This window comes from Hippocampus zosterae, chromosome 7, assembly GCF_025434085.1.
Source record: "Hippocampus zosterae strain Florida chromosome 7, ASM2543408v3, whole genome shotgun sequence".
Lineage (NCBI taxonomy): Eukaryota > Metazoa > Chordata > Actinopteri > Syngnathiformes > Syngnathidae > Hippocampus > Hippocampus zosterae.
This window is the reverse complement of record NC_067457.1, coordinates 553,820-574,691: the sequence shown is the minus strand read 5'-3', so window position 1 is coordinate 574,691 and position 20,872 is coordinate 553,820. Positions and strand designations below refer to the sequence as shown.

The 20,872-nt window shown below is 49.8% G+C and overlaps 3 protein-coding genes across 5 annotated transcripts; 2 read left to right on the top strand and 1 right to left on the bottom strand.

Annotated features, from left to right (window-relative positions):
• Positions 1-603: 603 nt before the first annotated feature.
• On the bottom strand, positions 604-3,918 carry chst3b (carbohydrate (chondroitin 6) sulfotransferase 3b). Its single transcript, XM_052069446.1, has 3 exons — positions 3,684-3,918; positions 2,468-2,691; positions 604-2,326 (listed from the first exon to the last, which is right to left on the bottom strand). The coding sequence occupies exons 2-3, from the start codon at positions 2,545-2,547 to the stop codon at positions 1,114-1,116; spliced, it is 1,293 nt and encodes a 430-aa protein (XP_051925406.1). The 5' UTR covers positions 2,548-2,691; positions 3,684-3,918; the 3' UTR covers positions 604-1,113.
• A 558-nt stretch (positions 3,919-4,476) lies between these two features.
• Positions 4,477-7,511, top strand: ghitm (growth hormone inducible transmembrane protein). Its single transcript, XM_052069473.1, has 9 exons — positions 4,477-4,618; positions 4,840-5,006; positions 5,287-5,389; positions 5,611-5,722; positions 5,942-6,083; positions 6,162-6,270; positions 6,537-6,725; positions 6,793-6,964; positions 7,077-7,511. The coding sequence occupies exons 2-9, from the start codon at positions 4,860-4,862 to the stop codon at positions 7,159-7,161; spliced, it is 1,059 nt and encodes a 352-aa protein (XP_051925433.1). The 5' UTR covers positions 4,477-4,618; positions 4,840-4,859; the 3' UTR covers positions 7,162-7,511.
• A 148-nt stretch (positions 7,512-7,659) lies between these two features.
• On the top strand, positions 7,660-20,150 carry LOC127603247 (poly(ADP-ribose) glycohydrolase-like). 3 transcript variants are annotated; one of them, XM_052069391.1, is made up of 17 exons: positions 7,660-8,113; positions 8,198-8,219; positions 8,342-9,003; positions 9,267-9,383; positions 9,590-9,676; positions 9,857-9,931; positions 12,283-12,375; positions 13,204-13,358; positions 14,765-14,844; positions 14,926-14,986; positions 15,067-15,142; positions 16,044-16,191; positions 17,627-17,705; positions 18,148-18,256; positions 18,683-18,788; positions 19,347-19,475; positions 19,541-20,150. In XM_052069391.1, exons 3-17 carry the CDS (start codon positions 8,407-8,409, stop codon positions 19,666-19,668), a joined length of 2,040 nt encoding a protein of 679 aa, XP_051925351.1. In that variant the 5' UTR covers positions 7,660-8,113; positions 8,198-8,219; positions 8,342-8,406; the 3' UTR covers positions 19,669-20,150. The 3 variants fall into 3 exon arrangements, with proteins under 3 accessions (XP_051925351.1, XP_051925350.1, XP_051925352.1); XM_052069390.1 differs by having other exon boundaries at positions 8,198-8,274; XM_052069392.1 differs by lacking the exons at positions 18,683-18,788; positions 19,347-19,475; positions 19,541-20,150 and adding an exon at positions 18,484-18,597 and having other exon boundaries at positions 8,198-8,274.
• The last annotated feature ends 722 nt before the right edge of the window (positions 20,151-20,872 follow it).

Genomic DNA, 20,872 nt, shown 5'->3' with positions numbered 1-20,872 from the left:
TTATGTTTGAACCTTGTGAGCTATAAGCAGCAAACTCCCTTTCAAGACCGTTTGGACAAGCTTAACTTCTTTTATTGAAGTATTACATCTACTTTTTTTTTTTTTTAAATGGGACAAATGAGTAAAGGGAGTGAGTCGGAAAAGATATGCTGGGCGTGCGACAGGGCGGGTCAAAAGGACCCGAGCCGACCGCATGATATGTAAAGTCGGGCTAATTGCTAGCTTGAGTAACCGAAATAGCGCTAAACACAGAGCGCGCCCAGGCGGCGGCGCTTACTTGCCCCCACAAAGCAGCCAGTGTGCAAAGAAGAGAGCGCTTCATTGCCACACCGACATTTTTTTTTTTTTTTAACGTCCAATCCAACACAAACCTCCTCACATCTGTTCAGATGCTGATGATGTTTGCGCCAGGGAGTAGCGTAGCGTGATCGCTAACGATCGGATGCACCCAAAAGCCAGAGTTATGTCATTCAATCAGCTCATGATAGCGGGACTCAAACAATGGACTCATTTTAGGACGAGTTGCCCACTGCTCAGTGAGCGAGAGAAGCCAAACTCTTCCAAACAAGGTCATAAACCTACAGAACGCCGTCAAAGCGTGTTTATTGCCGGCAACGTTGAAAGAAACGACCCGAGCGCAAACGGCCGCTCCCGGCAGACCCCGAAAGTCGTTCGGGGGGTGCACATTCCACCTGCAGCGGAGGGACGAACGTCCACGAGCACGGACTGACTCGATACAGATGGAAATAGTTTCCTGCTCGGTCTTTATTTCTACAAGGCCGCCATTTCCGTTGGAACTTCCAACTCAGGAGCTGTAAACAGTCGCTGGAGGTTCCCAGAGCCCGCTCGCTCGTGTTTACTCGCCAGCCCCCAACCGCCTCCCCCTCGCCCTAAATCGCTCCTGTTTGCTCAGAAATTGGAGTCCCCTGGTTTTGGCGTTACAAAAATCCAAACGAAGGCAAGCTTTTCACAGGCCGAGCTGGCTTTGAAAGATGCAATTTGTGAACGAGACTCGATTCATCTCTCCCGCGGCTATGAAATAATCCAACAAAGGCGTTAAATATCCGAACGAGAAAAGGGGGCGAATAAATATGGTCCGGTGGCCGTCGGGACCTACCAAAAATCTTCTATCAAGCTGACGGACTTGTCTGTGAGCATCTCTTCGCTCGTGACCAATTTGTAGCCGAAGAGTTTGAGGGTGGGCCCGCAGACCTTCTGGACCACCCGCACGATCTCGAAGGGCAAGGTGAAGCGCCACTTCTCCGCCTGCTGGCTGGAGTTTTTCCGCGTGGAGTAAATGCCGGCGCTCTCCTGGGAGGCCCGCGTGCTCTCCAGGATCCAGGCTTTGACCCGCGGCGCGAAGGGGATCCCGGCGAAGCGGAACATCTGGGCCGCCTTCCTGACGGGGGAGCGCGCCACGTCCTCGTAGCGAACCAGCATGTAGCGGCCGCGCAGCCACGCCGGCCGGCCGAGGCCCACCTGCGCCGAGGTCCTGATGCCGTCGCAGTTGCTCTTCAGCTTCTTGACCTCGTCATCGTCGTCGTCGACGGGCGCGTCGCGGTTCTCGGCCCAGCGCTTCCAGTTGCCGTACTTGGAGGCGAAGGCCACCATGCGGGAGGCCAGCACCGCCCGAGGATCCCGCACCAGCTGGATGAATCTCAGGTCCAGGCGCGGGTCCTCGGCCAGGGGACGCAGCGTTTCCAGTTGCCGCACCCGCACCGACTTGATGGCCCGGTGCTCCTTGCGCAGACACGCCTGGGACGCCGCCGTCAGGTTGAGGGGCCCGCAGCGCCTGTTCCTGCAGCGGTAGCGCTCAAAGACCCCTTTGACGAAGGGCCCGCAGACCGCCTCCCCGCACAGGGAGCTGCTGGATTCCCTGCGGAAGAGCGAGGCGGTGACGTGATCCACGGGGAGGGGGTCGATGAAGCTCTCCAGCGGGGAGAAGTCGCACAGGAACAGCCCCCGCAGCACGTCGCGGTAGGCCCCGGCGGCGGCCGTGGCGTTGGTGCCGCCCGTCTCCAGCGTCAGCGTCTTTTCCACGTGCCACAGCGGCTCGTACAGGTAAAAGACGTCATCCACCTGCTGGTTAAAAAACTCGCCCACGAAGGAAGAACCGGTCCTGGTGGTGGCCAGAAGGAGGACGCCCTTCCTGCGGCTCGCCGCTGGCCGCTCGTCGCTGTAGTTCTCCAGGCGCCGCTTCATCGGTGCGAAAGCCGAGGTCAGCTCGCCCACCGGGGGGACGGAAACGTCGCGCTGGGCCGGGGCGCCGCCGGATCGGCTGGGTTGGATCGGGGGGGTCTGCTTCAAGGCCAGTTTACCCGACACCCTACGACGGCGGAAACGCAAGCACAACGACGTCGTGTCAGTGAGGAGGCCGAGGGGACGAAGTCGAGACGGAGAACGTCCGCCCTCTCGTCCGCGTTTTCAGATAGACCATCCCCCCCCTCACCCCCCAACCTCGTTTCACCTGGAGATGATGTTGTTCTCCTTCTCGATGATCACCAGCGCCACGAAGAAGACGACGGGTAGGCTGTATTTGATCCTCATCCTCTTGGCTGCGACGGCGCCCGGCTTTGGAATGGGTCGGGCAGATCTCCTCGCCCCCCCCCCCTGCCGCCAAAGTTGCCTTAAAGAGCCTGCCGCTTATCGCGATTGCCCTTTCCAGCAGACTGGCGCTTGCGATCTCTCAACCTGTGAATGAAGCCAACGCCAAACTGGCCGTTAGACATTTGGCGCACGGAAGACGTCGCAAATTGCCGGATGGATGCCGCCTTGATTAGCATCCTTTCCTGATTGGCGCGGCCCGGGGATTTCGTTTGCATTCATTCTAAGTGACTGCACGTAGCCTAAACACTCAGCCGGCGCGGGCAGCGCTTGTCAAGTCGTCCGGGACAAAGAACAAAGGTAGAAATACACACAAATTGGGAATTGAGCGTCCCGGGCGGGGTACGTTTTCAGCTCCACCTTGCACCACTGTGCCGCATGCCAGGACCACAAAAGGCCTTTTCACGCGGGAGTGACCCCCACGGGGTCATTCGCACGTCAAGATGTGACCAGACCGCCGCTTCCTCCTCTCGGGTCTTGAGATGCCAGAAAAAGTCAAGCACGCAGGGAGCCTGCAAATTTGACTCGGCTCTTTTTTTTTTTTTTTAAACCAAAATTTTACTCTTTGATGCACTCGCGAATTGCATTTCAAGTCACGGGACGGTGACGTTTTGAAAAACTACAGCCTTTTCTTTCGGTATTTTCCTGTACACATTGTGAGAACAAGTCACAGTGTGGTTCTTTTTTTTTTTTTTTTTATCCGTACATTGAAATGTGATGTTCACTCATGAGTTCCCTGTTGCAATGCATGCTTCCTCTTTATTAAATGTTGCTGCCACATCATCTTCGAGTTTCTATGGTTAGTGGCTTTTTATTATTCCTGTTTTTTTTTCAATTAAAAGAAAATCAGTTCTTTGTGTATTGTTTCCAATTCGTGAAACGGCAAAAGCAAATAAACCAAGAATTGGATTGGCACTGCCGTCATGCCACACTAATAAAGAATCCTAAATTAGAAGTCACTCCTTCTCGCAACCGAGTCCCGTCGTGAGCGCCTCACTGCATTTCACCAACTTGATGCGGCTGAATTGTTCATTCTGACTACGACAACTTGATCAGGTCTCCGTTAGTCGTGTACCCACCATGCCGAAGTGCCCACGATGTTTAATCCTTCAAATTCAGAGCGTCCAACTCGGATTATTAATCCCATGATTTCCTCAGCACGCACGCACACACACACACACACACACACACACAGACGCGCAAGCACAAAAAAAGTTGTCTTGGACTCCAATAAGGGGTTCCGTATTTCCAAGGGGGTCGCTGCAGGTCAGACTGTACATTGGTCCGAATGAAAAAAGGTTTGCGGACCAACTGTTTGCCTCTGGCTGGATGACGTCATAAGACCTCCCATTGATTAATGAATGAGTCCAAAAAAGGATGAATAAACCGTACATAAACATGCCACCAAACTTATAATGCTAATCAAAATGCTTATGAACAAAACGTGTCACAAGGCATGTCTTAAATTGAAGTTTTATAGCCGTTTAATTCGCATTGATGCATCGTCGCAACAAAAGCGGATTGGCTCCGTCTAGTGGTTCATGTTTTGCAATTCTCGCACGGGGAGAAATGGTGCGCAATTGAATTAGATTTAATGCAAGCAGCAAGTACCTTTCCAAAGGTAACCGATTTAATGTCACGAAACACTCGTATTTTTCATGCTTTGACAATGGAACGATGCCCACTCTCACGTCATCAAATTATTACAAAAACCTACGACGAGGGACAAAATTTGGCCAGGGAAAAACCGTCGAAAAATATTTATTTGACTTTTCATACGTTTTTAAGCAACGGTAGTGTAATGAGCGGCACTAACTCGCTAAAGTGAACATTTAAAATGTTGTTGACGCCTTCGCCTCGACTTTATCGCACTACATTTCCCAACGACGACGTCGCGTCGTGATGATGTCATAAAAACGTCAGGCAGCTTGCAAAACAATTGCGTCAGAAGTTCGCGCAAGATCTTTCTGGGTTAGCGACTTGTCCGGCTGAGCTTCTACGCACATTACCGTAGGTAACTATGTCATGAATAAGTAACTTAAATGAGCACTCCGTTGATGTATTCAGACCATGTCTTGATGGTTACGATGAATGTGAATATGGTATCGGTGGTGTTCGGGTCAACGTAAGGTCTGTTACGCAAATGAACGTCGGCTAAGTTCTGTTAGCCGTAGCTTCAACTGTAGTTTTGTTCATGATGTGACAAAATGATGGTGCGGGGTGTTGTCGTTCAAGGCTGAGACACAAACGAGACCATGCTCGTGGCAAGGTTGACATGCCTGAGGAGCAGCATCCCCTCGCTCGCCGCCGGGCTGCGCCCCGCGCTGACCAACGGCTCCGCCGCCTTGAGGTCATCCACCCTCAACCTGAAGCCATGCCAGACCTTCTTCACTCCGCAGAAGGTACTCATGAAGATGCCTTGTAATCCCTGGGGGGGGTACGGAAAAAGAATGTTAGCGTAGCGACTGATAGCGTGGCAGCATTTTATTATAAATGACACCTTGATGCAAGGCAGGATATACACCCATTCTCTCCCCGATGACAATAACTTGACAAGAAAGCATTTTAATACTACAGGTTCGCCTTGGAAAAAGTCACCCATTCCACCTTCAAACAGTTAAAATGTGTTTTTTGCACCATCTTAATTCATTTATCTGCAGAAACTGTTTTTGTTTTTGTTAGGGTTTGTCCTCGAAGGCCAGATTTGGTTTCCGCCGGGCGAGGACGACCAGGGATCAACTCAAGGAGGCGGCTTTCGAGCCAGCCACAGGCACGGCATTAAGAAGTAAGTGGGCATATTGACACATGCCAAAAAAAATAAATAAATCAAAGGAAAAGTAAAAAAAAGAAACAAGATCATCCAGTAATTCCAATGTGGCGGTGACCCACAAGTGAGATATGCTGGATGCTGGATTCAGTGTTGGGTGGAGAGTAAACAAGACATGAGTTGCCTCCGTCTCCTCCTATCGTTATTCACCGCATCTGCACAATGTGATATGTTCTCAGTTGACAGCATGGGAAGAATGATTCTCGCTGGAGGTGCTGCAGTGGGCCTGGGAGCTTTATGCTACTACGGCATGGGCATGTCCAACGAGATTGGTGCCATTGAGAAAGCAATGTGAGTCTCCGGCGCTTCTTGATATGCCCCAGAGTCAAAAGTGTAGTACTTTGATTTCCGTGGAATCGATTTCACCTTAACTTCCTCGTTACACTGAGAATTATCCAACACACTCCTTTCATTCCTTCAATACTTTATAGCATGTTGTTGACTGCTTTCCCTAGCTCTGTGCATAACTTTGTTGTGTGTCCTTCCCCCTCCCCCCCTTCTTGTGAGCAGGATCTGGCCTCAGTATGTGAAGGACAGAATCCACTCCACTTATATGTACTTTGCGGGCAGCGTCGGGCTGACGGCTCTGTCGGCAGTCGCCGTGAGCAGAACCCCGGCGCTCATGGGACTCATGATGAGAGGCTCCTGGATGGTGAGGATCACTGCAGGGGAAGTCATGGTATCAGCATAAACAGACTCATCGAGACTTTGTGGCGATCTCTCCTCCCAGGCTATCGGAGCTACGTTTGCCGCCATGATCGGGGCCGGCATGTTGGTTCGGTCCATCTCGTACGAGCACAGCCCGGTGCCCAAGCACCTGGCCTGGATGCTGCATGCAGGTATTCTAAAGCAGGCGTCTCAAACTCATTTTTCAAGGTTATTTATGACACGTGACAATTTGACATTTCGGTACAGATTTCAGCAACAAATGATTACTTTTCGTGGCGAGTTTCCCAACCATTATTGAGCCCCTGCACATTTTTTACATGAGAAAAAGCGCACATCACACCATCAAACAAATATGGCAGAAAACGTTAATAAAAAAACTCCCAGATGTGCTTCCCCAGCGAAACTGGTCTAAGGTGTGCCCATGTCCATGTCTAAGGTGTGATGGGCGCTGTGGTGGCCCCCCTCACTCTCCTGGGAGGACCCCTGATGATGCGGGCCGCCTGGTACACGGCGGGCATCGTGGGCGGCCTGTCCACGGTGGCCATGTGCGCCCCCAGCGAGAGGTTCCTCAACATGGGCGGACCCCTGGCTGTCGGCTTCGGGGTGGTCTTTGCTTCCTCTATTGGTAAGCACAATTGAACGCTTGAGGCGGCCGCTGGAAACTGGGAGGTGACGTCCACCTTGGTCGGCAGGGTCCATGTTCCTGCCGCCCACCTCGGCGTTCGGAGCCGGCCTGTACTCGGTGGCCATCTACGGGGGCCTGGTCCTCTTTAGCATGTTCTTGCTCTACGACACGCAGAAGGTCATCAAGAGGGCCGAGACGCAGCCGCTCTACGGGGTGCAAAAATACGACCCCATTAACGCGTGAGTACAGGCCGAATGATGACTGATTTGTCTCCTGTTTGTTGAACGTCTTGAACTGATGCTCGTTCAAAGTTGTCACTCGCACCGACAGTGTTTTTTCTGTCTTCACCAGCTGTATGGGCATTTACATGGACACGCTGAACATCTTCACCAGACTGGTGATGATCCTGGCAAATGGTGGTGGCAGAAGGAAGTGAACAACCAGGCTGGAAGGACGTTTTTGTTTTGTTTTGTTTTTTTCAAACCTTTCCACAATGCTAAATGCTGTCCTATTAAGTTCGCAACAAACACGTTGTTAGGCTCTTCATCACAACCAGTCTCGAAACCGATTCTAAACGCTCCTGATTCGAATGATGTAGAATCATGATAGGCAAAATATTAACTTGGTACTGCAAAATTGGTCAAATATCTCTTTAAGGGTTTCTTTATTTTCTGGTTGTCTGTGATTTACATTTCGTATTTATTGTTCACTACCGACATGTTCAGAGTTTGTAAGGGAAATATGTTATTTTGATCCGGGAATCACTCAATAAATGGCTCTGGTTGACATCGGAATTTTTCCTAATATTTTAGGAGCTGAGATGGAAACTCTGGCACAAGATCTTGGATCTAAGGAAAATAAAAATGAGTTGATGCTTCAACCCTTTTTTTTTGGAGTGCAGGTGCTTCGACTGATCGCGGCGTAAGCGGAAATGACGCGCGTCTACCGCGACGTTCGTCGCTGTCGCAAAATGCGCCTGCTCCGATTCTGACGTCGGAACAATGTTCCCGGTCTTTCTTTCCGTTTCAACTTAATAGCTCTCGTCTGAGCAGAAAGCGATGAGTCTTTCATAAAGTTTCCACCTGACGTGTGTCTCTTCCAAACCAGGCGTTCACCGTGTGTCTTTGTTGAAAAGCTAGCTATGAGAATAGCTAGCGAGCTCTGTTCGCTCACCTGACATCAACGTCTCGGCTGTTTTCTCACCTAAAAGGGGGAAAAACCCGCCAACTCAATCTGCCTCATTCTTCAGGCCGAACAATGCTATTGTACCATTTCGTAGACGAAGTCAACAAAATGTCCGAAGAGCCTAGCAATGCGGCTCACACAAGCGTTTTGTAAACCGTTCATTCGGCTGGAAACCAAGCAACTGGTCATCGTGAAGTTTCCTTGTGAGTACAAATACTTACGCGTGTCGGGTCGTATTCCGTGAGTTTGCAACGTGTTTTTTTTTTTTTACTGTGTTCATTTGACAGAATGACGGACTTTGAACCCGAGTTAAAGAGAGCCCGGCTTGAATCCTCAACGTCTCCATCAAAACCGTCCCACCGAGGTACATTTTCAAAGAAGCCGCTCGTTTGCATTTAAAACACAATGTGTGTTGTATTCCTGTGCCACAGGCTCAACATTATGCAACAGCAACAATAATAATGGGACATTAGATCAAGAAAAGACCAGCGAAAAGATGAATTCGAGGACAAAGGCTGACATGGATGCTTTGCGAGGCGTCAGGACGAAAACCTCCCAGCGCAGGATCGGCTCCAGGCAGCATCTCTCCAGAAGCACTCTGGAAAGATGGTTATTGAAGCCCACTCCAAATCCGAGCAGTTCTGAAGCGATGGTTCAAGATGACCCTCGAAGCCCCCAAGGTGGCTCTCACGATGATCGCGGTGCCATCTCTGACTCTGATGAAGACACCCAACCTTTGTCCCTTCAAGACCTGGACCGCAGCGGCCTTGTCTCCGCTATGTCAGTGGATTCAGAAAGTCAACGCATGCTCCATGCTGGCAGTTCCGAGAAACAGGAAGTGGCGTCGGGCTCCACAAGTTCAGCGTGCTTTCTCAAAGCCAAAATAACAGACTTCTTTTCAGGAGCTTCGTCAGCAGGCTCACGGCGAGAGAAGCATGATAAGCGCCGTGAAAAACAAGACACTGATGAGGAAGATGAACCCGAAGCCACGTGGCTCGGGACAACGGTCGGTGAGCTACGGCGGATGCCCCAGTGCGGCAGACCACTTCCTCCGCTAAAGAACGTTCCCGGCGTCCACACAGTGATGATCAGGGTTCGACATGCTACTTCATCACACCGTTGAAACATATTCCGACTCATAGTTTGGGCTATTCAGCTTTTGGGTGAGATTTCAGGAGGGACCTCAAAGGCACAAAATATTTCACGTGGTTTCTCTGTTCCCGTCTCTCAGTTGTTACCCCATTAAGCTTCATGCATGTTGCCCAAAAGCTGAATATCCCCCAATTTTTGTGAGTTGCTTGCATGGTTACTATTGTTTTTTTTTCCCTACATGTTTCCTTTGGCTCTGGTTGACAGACGGACCTTGTTGGTCACGCAACCGTACCGTATCCTGCCACATTTGATGATACCTGGGATGACATTCATGTCAAAATGCCTTGTTCAAGCAGAAATCTATTTCCCGTACAAGACGAGGTAATGTCCCACTTTTTCTTATCGCGTGCGACAAATGGGAAATCCAAGCAAACGAGACAAAACGGCTTTCTCTGGGTACTCGAGCTTTCTCTCACACTACAAAATGGATGGACAATCTGTTCTTGATTGACTGATATTGCGAGGTGCTTCGAAATGAAATGTATTCCTGTCATGAGACACATCTAACCAAGCTTCCACGTCCACAGGAAACTCGAGAACTCCAGAACAAGAGTCGGTGGGAGCTGATTAAGCAGACGTTGAAGAGAAGAATTCGAAGCACTCCTGAACTGAAGGTAGGTTTCATGGCCGCGCTGTTGTTGTCATGACAAAATTACGCCTTTAGGTGGCGCCCGTACTCTACAAAACGAGACTGACACGGCATGTCTGACGAAATCGATTTCCATTTTGTTAGGTGATCTTTTTTTTTTTTTTGCTCAAGTTGAGTGATTGAATTTTTTTTTTTCGTGTTACAGAATGCCATCTTGAAATATTGCGCTTCCACTGCCAAGAAGTGGGACTTCACTGCATTACATTTGTACTGCACAAAGGTAAACAAGATGGTACAGTATTTGTTGTCTATGACATAAAAATCTCTACAAATGAGCAAAATGATCTTCTCCAAGGCATAATATTGGCTGCAGTTGGTCCTTAATATACACTGTACCTCGCATGTCATCCAATGCAATATTTTTTTTTTCGTGAAGGTAAATATAAGGCCACTCGCAAAGGATTGACCGACAAAATATGTGAAATCCAGCTCAGTGTTTTTTTCCGAACCTATTAAAGGCCACTCATCATGTGAGGGTTTGACCGGCTTTGTGCATTAATATTCGATCATACTGTGGGAGAAATCTCTTCTGAGCTTGTAAACATGAGATATCAAGACATCACATGCCGAAAAAATACATATATAGGGATTGGGTTATAATTTTAATACCCCCACATGGATGCGGTGATGAAAAAATGTGTTACTGTCAATCTCTGGGGGTGGTGGGGGGGCCTATAATGGATTTTGCACGAGAAGACTGTTGCCACCCTTCACAAGCAAAGTGGGTGTGTGAAGCAGGAATTTAATCTCTTGCCCAAAAGGTCACGTTTGGTAAGTTGTCAGGAAGGAAAATGTCTGACATTAGGAAACACTTTACTCTGCCCCCTTTTTAGTGTTGAATCAATCGGGCATCACACGCGTTGTAAATCATGTTAGATGGGGTGGGGGCGCTATGAAAAATTTGTAAACGTTCATTTGATTTGTGATGCCATCTGCTTTGCTTAATCGATGACATGTATAAATCTCCCGAACACGTGGTAAAACATGTGATGGAGCGAATTTTGCGGCCAAAATTCCAAATGGTGTTTTACTGCAAACTAAATCTTGTGCAGCCCGAGTGTGTCCACTTTTTATACCCGCTGTAGTTTAAATAACGTTGGCCAGCACGACGATGACAATGACATGGCAGCACATTGAGGCTGAGATCTGGAAGCCTTGTTGGCTCCGCCAACTGCTTCATTTCCTTCTAGACTCCCTCAAAATTTGCAAAAAAACGTTGACAATTATCTGTATCAATAGCATAGAGTATGCCTCCAAAGTATAATCGGGAAGTATCTTCTCTCAAGTTTGGTTTGCCACACTACAGGAGACAGCGAAGCAGCAAACGTTTTGAGTGTCAGAGGCAAGTAGACGCGAATGGCAGAGAGTGACGGGCCCGGCGCCTCGCTTGAATATTCATCTCTGCGCGCGCACTCTTCACGCATAACAAAAGCTGTTGACGGACAGTTTTTCTCGGCCGTATTTACGAGCTGTGTTTGCGTGCGTGTGTTATTTGCCGAGGCAGTCAAGCAGATTGTTTTACTGCCTGGACCTGTGGGGAATAGAAACAGAAGGCGCGCGCACACACACACTCGTGCACGCAAGTCCCTTGACTATGTTGTCAGTTTGCCGTGATGTAAAGGCCTGCACAGTTAGTTGAGCTGATTTGATGCACGGCATGGCGCCGATTTAAAAGGGCCGGGCCTCGTAGCGGCTCGGCGCCGCCTCGCCCTCGCCAAGTGCCCTCATTCATCACACCGAGCTCATTACGTAGGAGAGTGTTTCGTCAGGCTTCCTTTGCCGCCGTCCTTGGCCATTTGCAGTCGCACCGCCACCACTCGCAAGAGTCTCCAATGACTTGGCTCGGCGTGGCACCGCTGACGAGATCGCTCCGTGATTGATCTTTTGGACATTGGCGCGCATGTCAAACAGGTGGCCGCGTTCTCTGCAGACAGCCGTGCGATGAGACATGACGCCGCACCCGTTTCATGGAGATTTTCCATTTAAACACCCAAGAACGGTCAGAAAAACTCTCCCTGAAATTGAACGGGTGGAAGAATTGTCATGCAGCATTCGACCAAGCGGCGCCATTTTGAGATGGGACTCAACCTGTGAAGATATTTTGGCTAGAAATGGCTTCTGCTTTCAAGAAATTCACCAAATATCAATATCATATTACAACCTGTGAAATGACTTGAAGAGTTGTGCCCAAAGATTTGGAAAACTGCCTGTCAATTTGTTTGCATGTTTGAGGTTTGTTCAAAAGCACTGGAATCATTCTTGGTTGATGTCTTGAAAACGGCCATTTGCATCGCTTGGAAGAAATCCGAGACGAATATCATTTGCGGTCGTTTTTTGTTGTTTTGTGTTTTTCCTAATAACTTCATACCGTCCCCTGTGAAAAGGTCAGGCATCGTTTGAAACACGGGTAGACTTAAAGTGACCTTCAAGGCTTGGAGGAGAGCTTTTTGGCACGAACGGAGTCATTTCACCCCCCCAACTCGCTTGTAAAGTCAAACGTGCCTTTAGTGGCAAGGCTGCAAAGAAAACCGCGTCTCGTCTCTTTTGCGCTCTCTCTTTTCCCTCCGCCAGGTCCTGGAGCCTGCCGCCGCCGAGCATCTGTTTGGCTCCCTGCTGCCAAACCTGGTGCAATTAGCGCTGAGGGCGTCGGAGCTGTGCACCAAGGTAACGAGCGTCGCCGAGCGGCGAATCGGCTTGACCGAGGCCTGCGTCCACGCCGCGCATCCACGCCGCGCACCAGCAATAATCCCAAATGGCAGCCTGAGCTGTTGTGGCACCGTGGTCGCATTTTGTTCACCTGAAGGGATTTGAAGCTGATAATTCCTTAATTAAAATTGACAAAAATGTGTTTCTGGCCGGGTTGATGAAACGGTCAAACTGTCATCAAATGGCCCCTTTTGCACGGCCAGCACAAGATGGCATTTTACTATCTGTTCGCACTCCTCCGTAGAAGCAGCACAGATGCGCAATAGGCTGGCAGCGGTGTCCTTTCACACTCTGGGAAAGCGCGCAATACCCGCAATATCCCATACAAATCCTGCTGCTTCTATTGAGCATCCTACCGCGAAGGGCAGTTTATTAAATTCAAATTGACTCAAAAACAGAGCGGCTTCCTTAAAGGTCGGGCAGGAGGATTCATTTTTTTTCTGGATATCTGTTTTATTTATTTGACATTGTGTCTAGATCAGTTCCAATTTAAAAATGTTTGTTGTCATCCGGATTATTACTTGTTTATTTTATGTTCTCTTAAAAAGGGCACAGGAAGAGCACCTTATTTGCAAATTTGATCGCAGTCGCAATATTGAGGAAAACAAACGGCACTTAAATTGTTTTGAGAAAACTGTTCAACCGTGATTCAAGAGGCGTGCGCAAGTGGCGCCAAATGAGTCCTCGTGCGCGGCGTCCTTCAGCGTCTCATTTGGCAAATGCACAAAACAGCCGATTTTGACCTTCCTCTGCGGTCGTGCCGCGCCGCTCCTTTTTTTTTTGCAGCCCATCCCGCTCCTCAAGAGGGGCAGCAACCACTCCATCAGCATGTCGCAGGAGCAGGTGGCCTGCTTGCTGGCCAACGCCTTCTTTTGCACCTTCCCGCGCCGCAACTCCCGACGCAGCGAGTACGGCAACTACCCGGACATCAACTTCTTTAGGTAACGCTCAGGCCTAATAGTTGGCTGCAAGATGTCGTGCAAAATAATCCCCGCCCCCCCCCAATCTGATGGCGTTGCAATGTAATTGCCTTAATGGTGGTTCGGGGGGGGGGGGTCCTTCTTGATATGTGTGCAGTTATATTAGTTGTTAGGATAAAGAAAATATGCCTATACCTATATCTATGGGTCTGTGAGTATTGTAAGTCTACTTGTGTTGCGCCACCTTTTGTTTCCCAATATCCGTTGCTTATAGGGCTACTGTTACCCTGCGTATGGCGTTTCCCATGATGCGTTTGCATTCCCTTAGTGCCCTTCAAGTGAAGTTGAGTGCCACTACACAGCACTTGTTTGAAATTTCTGTTTTGTAAGTCAAAGCAGGAAAACAACCGAACAACGGCTTTTATTTACAGATCAACCGGAACGCTTTTGATCTTGCTTTTCCAGCGCTGCCGTTGTCACCATCTTTTTATTCTCTTATATTCATTGAGCTGAAGTCACGCACCGTAATGGTTTTGCTTGACTTTTCAGGCCTCCCTTTTTCCACGCGATTTTGGTTGAATTCCAAATTGCACACGTTTTCAAAGTTCCACTCTATATCATCCGATATGAATTGTACATTCCCCCTGATGCCTTCCGCCATCACTTAAAAGCCTGCACTCGCCAACAAGTCGAGTCAAAAGACACGTTACCCTCAGGACTGTACGATGCAGAGTTGTTGCCACGGGCCTCTGGTGGGGAACGCAAAATGCGACTCTGATAAATGAGACTCTCCACCACGCTGCCTCTGAGGGGCTTTCAGAGCATCAAGCTTTTGTCATTTCACCCACTCTGTGAAAAGTCTTACAAGACGCTCAGGAGTGAGATGGCGTCTATAATGCCCATTCAGAACTTTGCCACTCGCGGCATTGTGGATAGCAGGCTTGACCTCACGCTTCCTTGCTTTCAAAGCGACGCACGACGACATTTTAATGTCTCCCGAAGGAAAAGGCCCGAGCCCCAGCTAGTGCTTTTTGTGCGTCTGAGAGAGTGCTACCAAATGAGCCCGAAGCGATTCAATTGTGGCCACGGCGGAGGAGATCCTACATCATCCGCGGGTGACTGAAAGAGGGAGGCTGAGCGAGGGGGGCCGACGAATTCATGTCAAGCGCTGAAGCACGACTGAACTCACGTGGACGACTCATCCCCGCGTATTGTGTGGAGTCGCAATATCAGAAAACCCCCGCGTTGAACAAAAAAAGGGCTTTTTGTTGGAGTAAATATATGCATGTCGAATGGCAAAAAACATGTCAAAGGTTTACGAGGTTAGTTTGCATAATATCTTCCAAAAAAAACGATATCTTTAAAATATTTCTTTTTTTTGTTTACAAATACAATAAAATCTGACGGGCCATCATTTTGCCCTGCAGGCTGTTTGAAGGCTCCTCGTCCAGGAAGATCGAGAAGTTAAAAACTCTAATGTGCTACTTCAAAAGCGTCACTGAGCATCGTAAGTTTTTCTTTTCTGTCCACGAGCGATATGCCGAACGACACATGAAAACAAACGTTCCCTCCATTTGATGCTTTTCAGAGCCCACTGGCCTGGTCACGTTTACTCGAAAAAGCCTGGATCATCTTCCAGATTGGGAAAGGTCATTGATTTGGATCATTTTAACATCCATTTTTTTTTTCTTAAGACAAGAACTTTTTTTTTTCCCCCTCTCCGCTTTAGCTCAGAGACTCTGCTCACAAAGCTCTACATTGCATCCGAAGGGACCATTGAGGATGATGGTTACGGAATGCTGCAGGTAAGGAAGGAGGCCAGCTCGCTCTTGAGAATCACCAAATTAGATTTTGACGCTGTCTGATCCAGACGGGGCGGGCCGGGGGCATTTTGCCATGTACTGTTGACTGTAAATGACATCACAGCCCCCACCCCCAAAAAATGTGTGATGCATTTGATTTTAATCATTATTTCGGTCCCCGGGCCCCCCATGTTAAAATGCTAAAACTGTGCCTAAAGTTTCATCGGCTCACGCCAACAGCGTATAAATATCTGCTGCAGATCTGATGCGGCACGTTTGTAGGATGTCAGGCAAAAGTCGCCACATTGTGTAGCGTTTTCCTCCAAAATGCTTACTGCTGCTGAAAAGGCCTCGGAGAGGGCGCGTCGGGACCGGGGGGTCGAGGCCTCGGAGCCCGCTCGGCTTCGCACATCAGCCGCACTTCCTGCTCTCTTGTCAGGATGGCCCGCTCCGCCTTTCACCTTTTGTTTGCCTTCAGTCGCCAGCGGCTGACAGCTGACGAGCGCTCGTGACCGGCCGCCCTCGGGAACGCCGCGGCCCAGATTGATGTCCGCTCCGCCGGGGTGAGGCGGGGGAGCGGCGCGGAGGGGAGGCGCGCTTTCTTGCGAGGCTGACAGCCTGTCAAAATTGACTTTGCCGGTCTGGCTGACTGTCCTCCGAGTTGAGTGACCGGTTTAGGGGGCATCCGCCCCAAAACGTCGTCCTTCCAGGAGTAGTGACGGGGGTTGCTCTGACTTGTCTGTGCCTGAGCAGAAACGATGGACCCTCGAGCTGGTCCTCCTCGAAACAAAAGATGTCAAATAAGCCAACTCGGCTTTCTCGGGATAAGTCGGGCCTTCTGGATTGGCTCGTCGGGTGATTTGTCGCAAAATAAAAAGCAAAAGTGTCACCTCTTGGCTTTCAGGTGGATTTTGCCAATCAATTTGTGGGTGGAGGAGTCACCAGTTCAGGCCTGGTTCAAGAGGAGATCCGTTTCCTCATCAACCCCGAGCTGATCGTGTCCCGCCTCTTTACCGAAGCTCTGGATCACGACGAGTGTCTGATCATCACGGGTGAGTCCTCCATGAGAACGGTGGCATCCACCCATCGAAAAAAAAAAAGGATCGGTTAATCCTGATGATTGAGGCACGCCGTTGTCGTCCGTCTAATGAGTGAAGAAACTTTGTTCGGGCCTTCTGTTGACCCATCTGCCTGTTTTTTCGTCTCACGCCTACTCTTGATTGTCTGCGGCGAGGCTGATTGGCGGGGGGAACATGGAGCTCTCCTGATTGTCATGCTGCGTCATTCCCACTGAATGTCCTTGAGGATTGAGTGGCGGCAACATGGCGAGCGGGGCTCGGGACAAATCGACAGGCACCATAACGAGCCGGAGGCTTGGGGAGTCCCGGCGCGAGATCGTCAGCCTCCTGCTGAGACTCCAATTTTTGTTTACTCTGTTGTTAGTCGATGACGCATTCAGACTTTGGCGGCGGCTGCTCTGTAGCGTCCACGAAAAGATGGACGCCATCGATATTTGTCAATCTTGAAGAAAGGTGCACCCCCCGTCCCCCACAAAAAAAATAAAAACCTCAGGAAGTCGACCTTCTCGTTTCTCCTGCTCGCGCTTGCTCTCCGGCCCCCACTTAACTTGATTACCGCAGCCTGGAATCAAATATATCTGGAAGAGCCGCCCAAGACCCGCTCCGCTAATGGACTCTTCCATTCCATCAGTTTGATTAAAACCCGTCTCTTGTCGCAGTTACGGCATGCGAGCCGTAGCTAACGCTGTGGCCGCGCACTAAATCATATTACCCCGTGATGCTTTTTTGGCACGCGTAGGAGGGGAATGTCATGGATCTTACCGCCTCAATGAAATCTGCAGCTCTAATTAAATTGATGAAGATTACTGGATGACACCGGGGCGGTCAAACATTGAAGCAGTAACCGAGGAGAAGCCGTGTGATCGCAGAAACGATGCAGGTGATACAGTGGATAAAAAAAAATCAATCGTGACACACAAAGTCTTTCCATTTTCTTTACGTTAGTACTCCGTGATTTTTGGCGGCGGGGGGGTGTGTATCGGATTCAACTTGCTGTCAACCTCCTTCGTCCTTTTAATGCCTCTCGGCTCATTTTGCAGACCACGCGAACGTGGCCGGCTCAATGTGTCCCGCGGGCCTTGTGCTCGAAAGATCGGCTCCCCCCTCCCCCGACCCGCTCCCCTTTGCAGATGAAGCCCCCGCCGCTAATCACTTTGCTTTATCCACCGCAGTGTGTGCAGCGTCTCAGCGAGTGCTCTCGACGGCCGGCGTCCTAATGAGCTCTAATGAGAACTCGGCCCTTATGTTTTAACCATGACGGCTTCAGACAGCATTTCTATTTGTCCGTCATCTTTATTACTCGGGTCAGCTGGGAACTGTCGGTGACTCGATCGCATTAACCCCCCAAAAAAGAAAAGCTCTCAATGATGAGCGCCACTCTGAATGCATGTCTGCTTTTGCTTTGCAGGTACACAGCAGTACAGTAAATACACGGGTTACGCGCAGACGTACAAATTCGGCGGCAGCCATCAAGACACCACTCCCAGGTATTTTTGACCAAAGCCCGTCAGGACCCCTTAAGCACAATTTTTAGACCATGCACCTCAGACACGATACAACGCACAATTTAGATGCATCCGTCTGACCTTGGCGTAGACTGGGAAAAAAGGCACCGTCATTGATTTAGGTTTTTGCCACGAGGCATTTCTCTGTGACACTCGTACAATTTTTGCCACTGAAATGGATGTTATTTCAAAATGGCTACGAGCTAGCAGAATTTCATTTTCATAACATTAAGAAATGACGTTGTACCAAAAATGGAAAGGAGTTAGTTTCCTTCATGTCTACTGTATACACTTGAGGATGTGTGGGGTCCTTAAATGTGGGTCCTTAATGTGTGGGGTTTCTAAACTTCTAGATGATGATTGCCGCCTAGTTTAACACATTGTCATTGAATGAAATGATACGTCACAAACGTATTTGTTTCAGAGATGACTGGCAAAGAAGATGCACTGAGATCGTGGCCATCGACGCTCTGCCGTTCAGCAACTACCTGGAGCAGTTTCATCCAGAGGGAATCGAGCGGGAGCTCAATAAGGTCCTTTTTTTTTTTCATTCAATATTGGACCAGTGCTGCTCCACATAATATATGTAGTAGCGTGCAACGGGCCGCGCGACCCGCTCACGCTGCCGCCATCCGTGGCCGTCTGAATGTACGTTAAGCCGGCCTGAGCAAACCTGCATATGTGCTCATGCGTTGAATGACTTTTCGAGCGAGAGCCTGCGGGCAAGTAGAATGATTTTATTTGTTCCTTTATTTTGAAGAATTGCCGCATTCTGTACCCGGAGAAAACGCACACAGGCCTGCAAACTCCACACAGGAACGCCAGAGCCCTGAATAAGAGACTCGTGCAGTTAGGCTGATGATATGGCAGCTCATGAAATGTGTGATTTTAGTCGACATATTCAATTGGGGGTTGTGTCATTGAATGTGTCCACCCTTTTTTTTTTTTCTCTGTCGCAGGCCTACTGCGGCTTTGACCGCCCAGGTGAACACAGAGACAACCTTTCCGCGGTGGCCACGGGAAACTGGGGCTGCGGGGTTTTTGGCGGCGACGCCCGCCTCAAAGGCAAGTTGGCGACGCTGAGGCAGTAAATGTCAGGACGAGCGGCTCCGGCGCGCGAGCGCGCTCATTTGTCTTCGGGGGAATACATTCATTTACTTGTGGCCTATTCGTCGCCTTCCTCCTATTGATCAAATGACGGAGCTAATACGGTTCATTAATCGTGAAATTGATCGCCAGCGAGAGTCCATCAATCCGCTACTTGCTCTTCTGCCTCGGCTTTCCGCCATGATGGGAGCCGATGCTGGAAGCTGCCGTCGTGCGCGCGTGCGCCTGCGTGCGTCTTTGTTAATTATGTGCGCCGACGGGCCGCTCAACTACGGTCCGCTCCGCGATACGCCTCCCGGAGAAATCTTTGGAATTGCGATACCATTCCCCAGTTTGTCCCCCCCAACCCCCAATCTTCCTGTTGCCTTTTAATTTAGTGGTAACTCAACTGAAGTATCCATGACCAATTTACTAAGTCCGACAACGGTACTTGTCGATAGACGCCGACGGTCGTTTCAAAGTTTGTTGACGCAACAATTTGAGCTGTAACGCCGACTTCCTTTCTTCCCGACCCAGCGCTGCTCCAGATGCTGGCAGCTGCCGAGGCGGGACGCGACTTGGCTTATTTCACCTTCGGAGACAGCCAGCTCATGACAGATGTCCACGGCATGCACTCGTTCCTCACGCAGAGGCGCATCACTGTCGGTGAGGGCTCCACTTGTTTAGATGCAACTTTTCGCTTTAAAAAAAAAAAATTGTTTCCATCGCAGGGGAGGTGCACGATCTGATGGTGCAGTACCACAGCGACATTTGCAAGGGCTGCGGCAATCGGCGCCCCGACGTCAGCCTCTACTCCTTCATCTACAGACAGGTGGGCTCCTCCCCGCCCACCCAGTGACTCCCGCCGGACGACGCGTCCCTGCGGATGACTCTTGGTGTCAGGTGACCCGCGAGTCACTGTGCCTTGGGAATTACGAAACGCACATCCACCATTGAAAGCCCTCCTAATTTGCCTTCCGACCCCCGGTGGGAGATGAATGCCAACGAACTGGACGCTGTTTATTTGACAGTACAACAAGTGTGATTTTTTTTTTTTGAAGCGTAGGTCGCCGTCCGTCTCCTGTCAGTTTGCCATTTCTTGTTCCAGCCGCGCAATTGCAACCTCATTGAATTGGCTGTCAGAAATCTCGTTCCAGGCTAACGAGAGCAAGCATCGGAAAGCTTGGGAGTCATCGCTGGCCGAAGAGGGAAAAAAAGCGCAGAATATGTTCGTGCACTGAAGATTGTACACAAATCCGAGATCGATTCTTCCTTTTCCACAACTGTACCGCTTGCGTTTGAAGCCGACACGTTTCATGAATAAATGACAGGTTGCCTGTGTGGGCTGGCAAGTGTGCTTCCTCGCCGTTTATCCCTTAATAAGGTCATCCCCCCTTTTTAAAAAACTGTACATGACACCTCGTTAAGAGAAGAACGGATCACGGAGGAGCCGCTCAAAGGTGAGCGCGAAGCAAGCGAGAGTTACACGGCTTGATTGAGCCACGTGGACTTGACACTTGAGAAATGTTGCAGAATTTGTGAAAGGTTAACAAAGTTGCCACGCGCATGGATGACGGGGACGCATTCGGGAAAGGGAAAAACCAGCCGTCGAGGTCAGTGCGGACGCAACGTGTTCCAAGTTGACACTTTGGCAGCAGTTGACTCTGTTGTGCTTTTGGGAGGCGAGGAGCAGCTCTGAAGGAAACTTTGAGGCAACCCCCAGGGCGCAGCGTTCACCATCACCGGGCTCGGATGAATGGTGGATCCACCCTGCAACTATCCGGCATTCAGGTTAGTTGATGGCCGTTGGAATCGATCCCTTGCAGCTGCGAATTAGCGCCAAGCCTCTTTTTTTTTTGACCGATCTTCCAAACTGCTGCTTGCTGTGAAGTTCGATGCGTCACTTCCACCACGCAGATGTCTCATCCCACTGCGACGACAACAATCAACATTGTCCCGTTTTATATGGTGAGTAATCGTCACCGTTGACCATCCGCCGCAAATATAGAAGCCCGCCCACCATGATTTCCTCTCTCCATGCGCCGCCTCTTAAGTCCCAAATT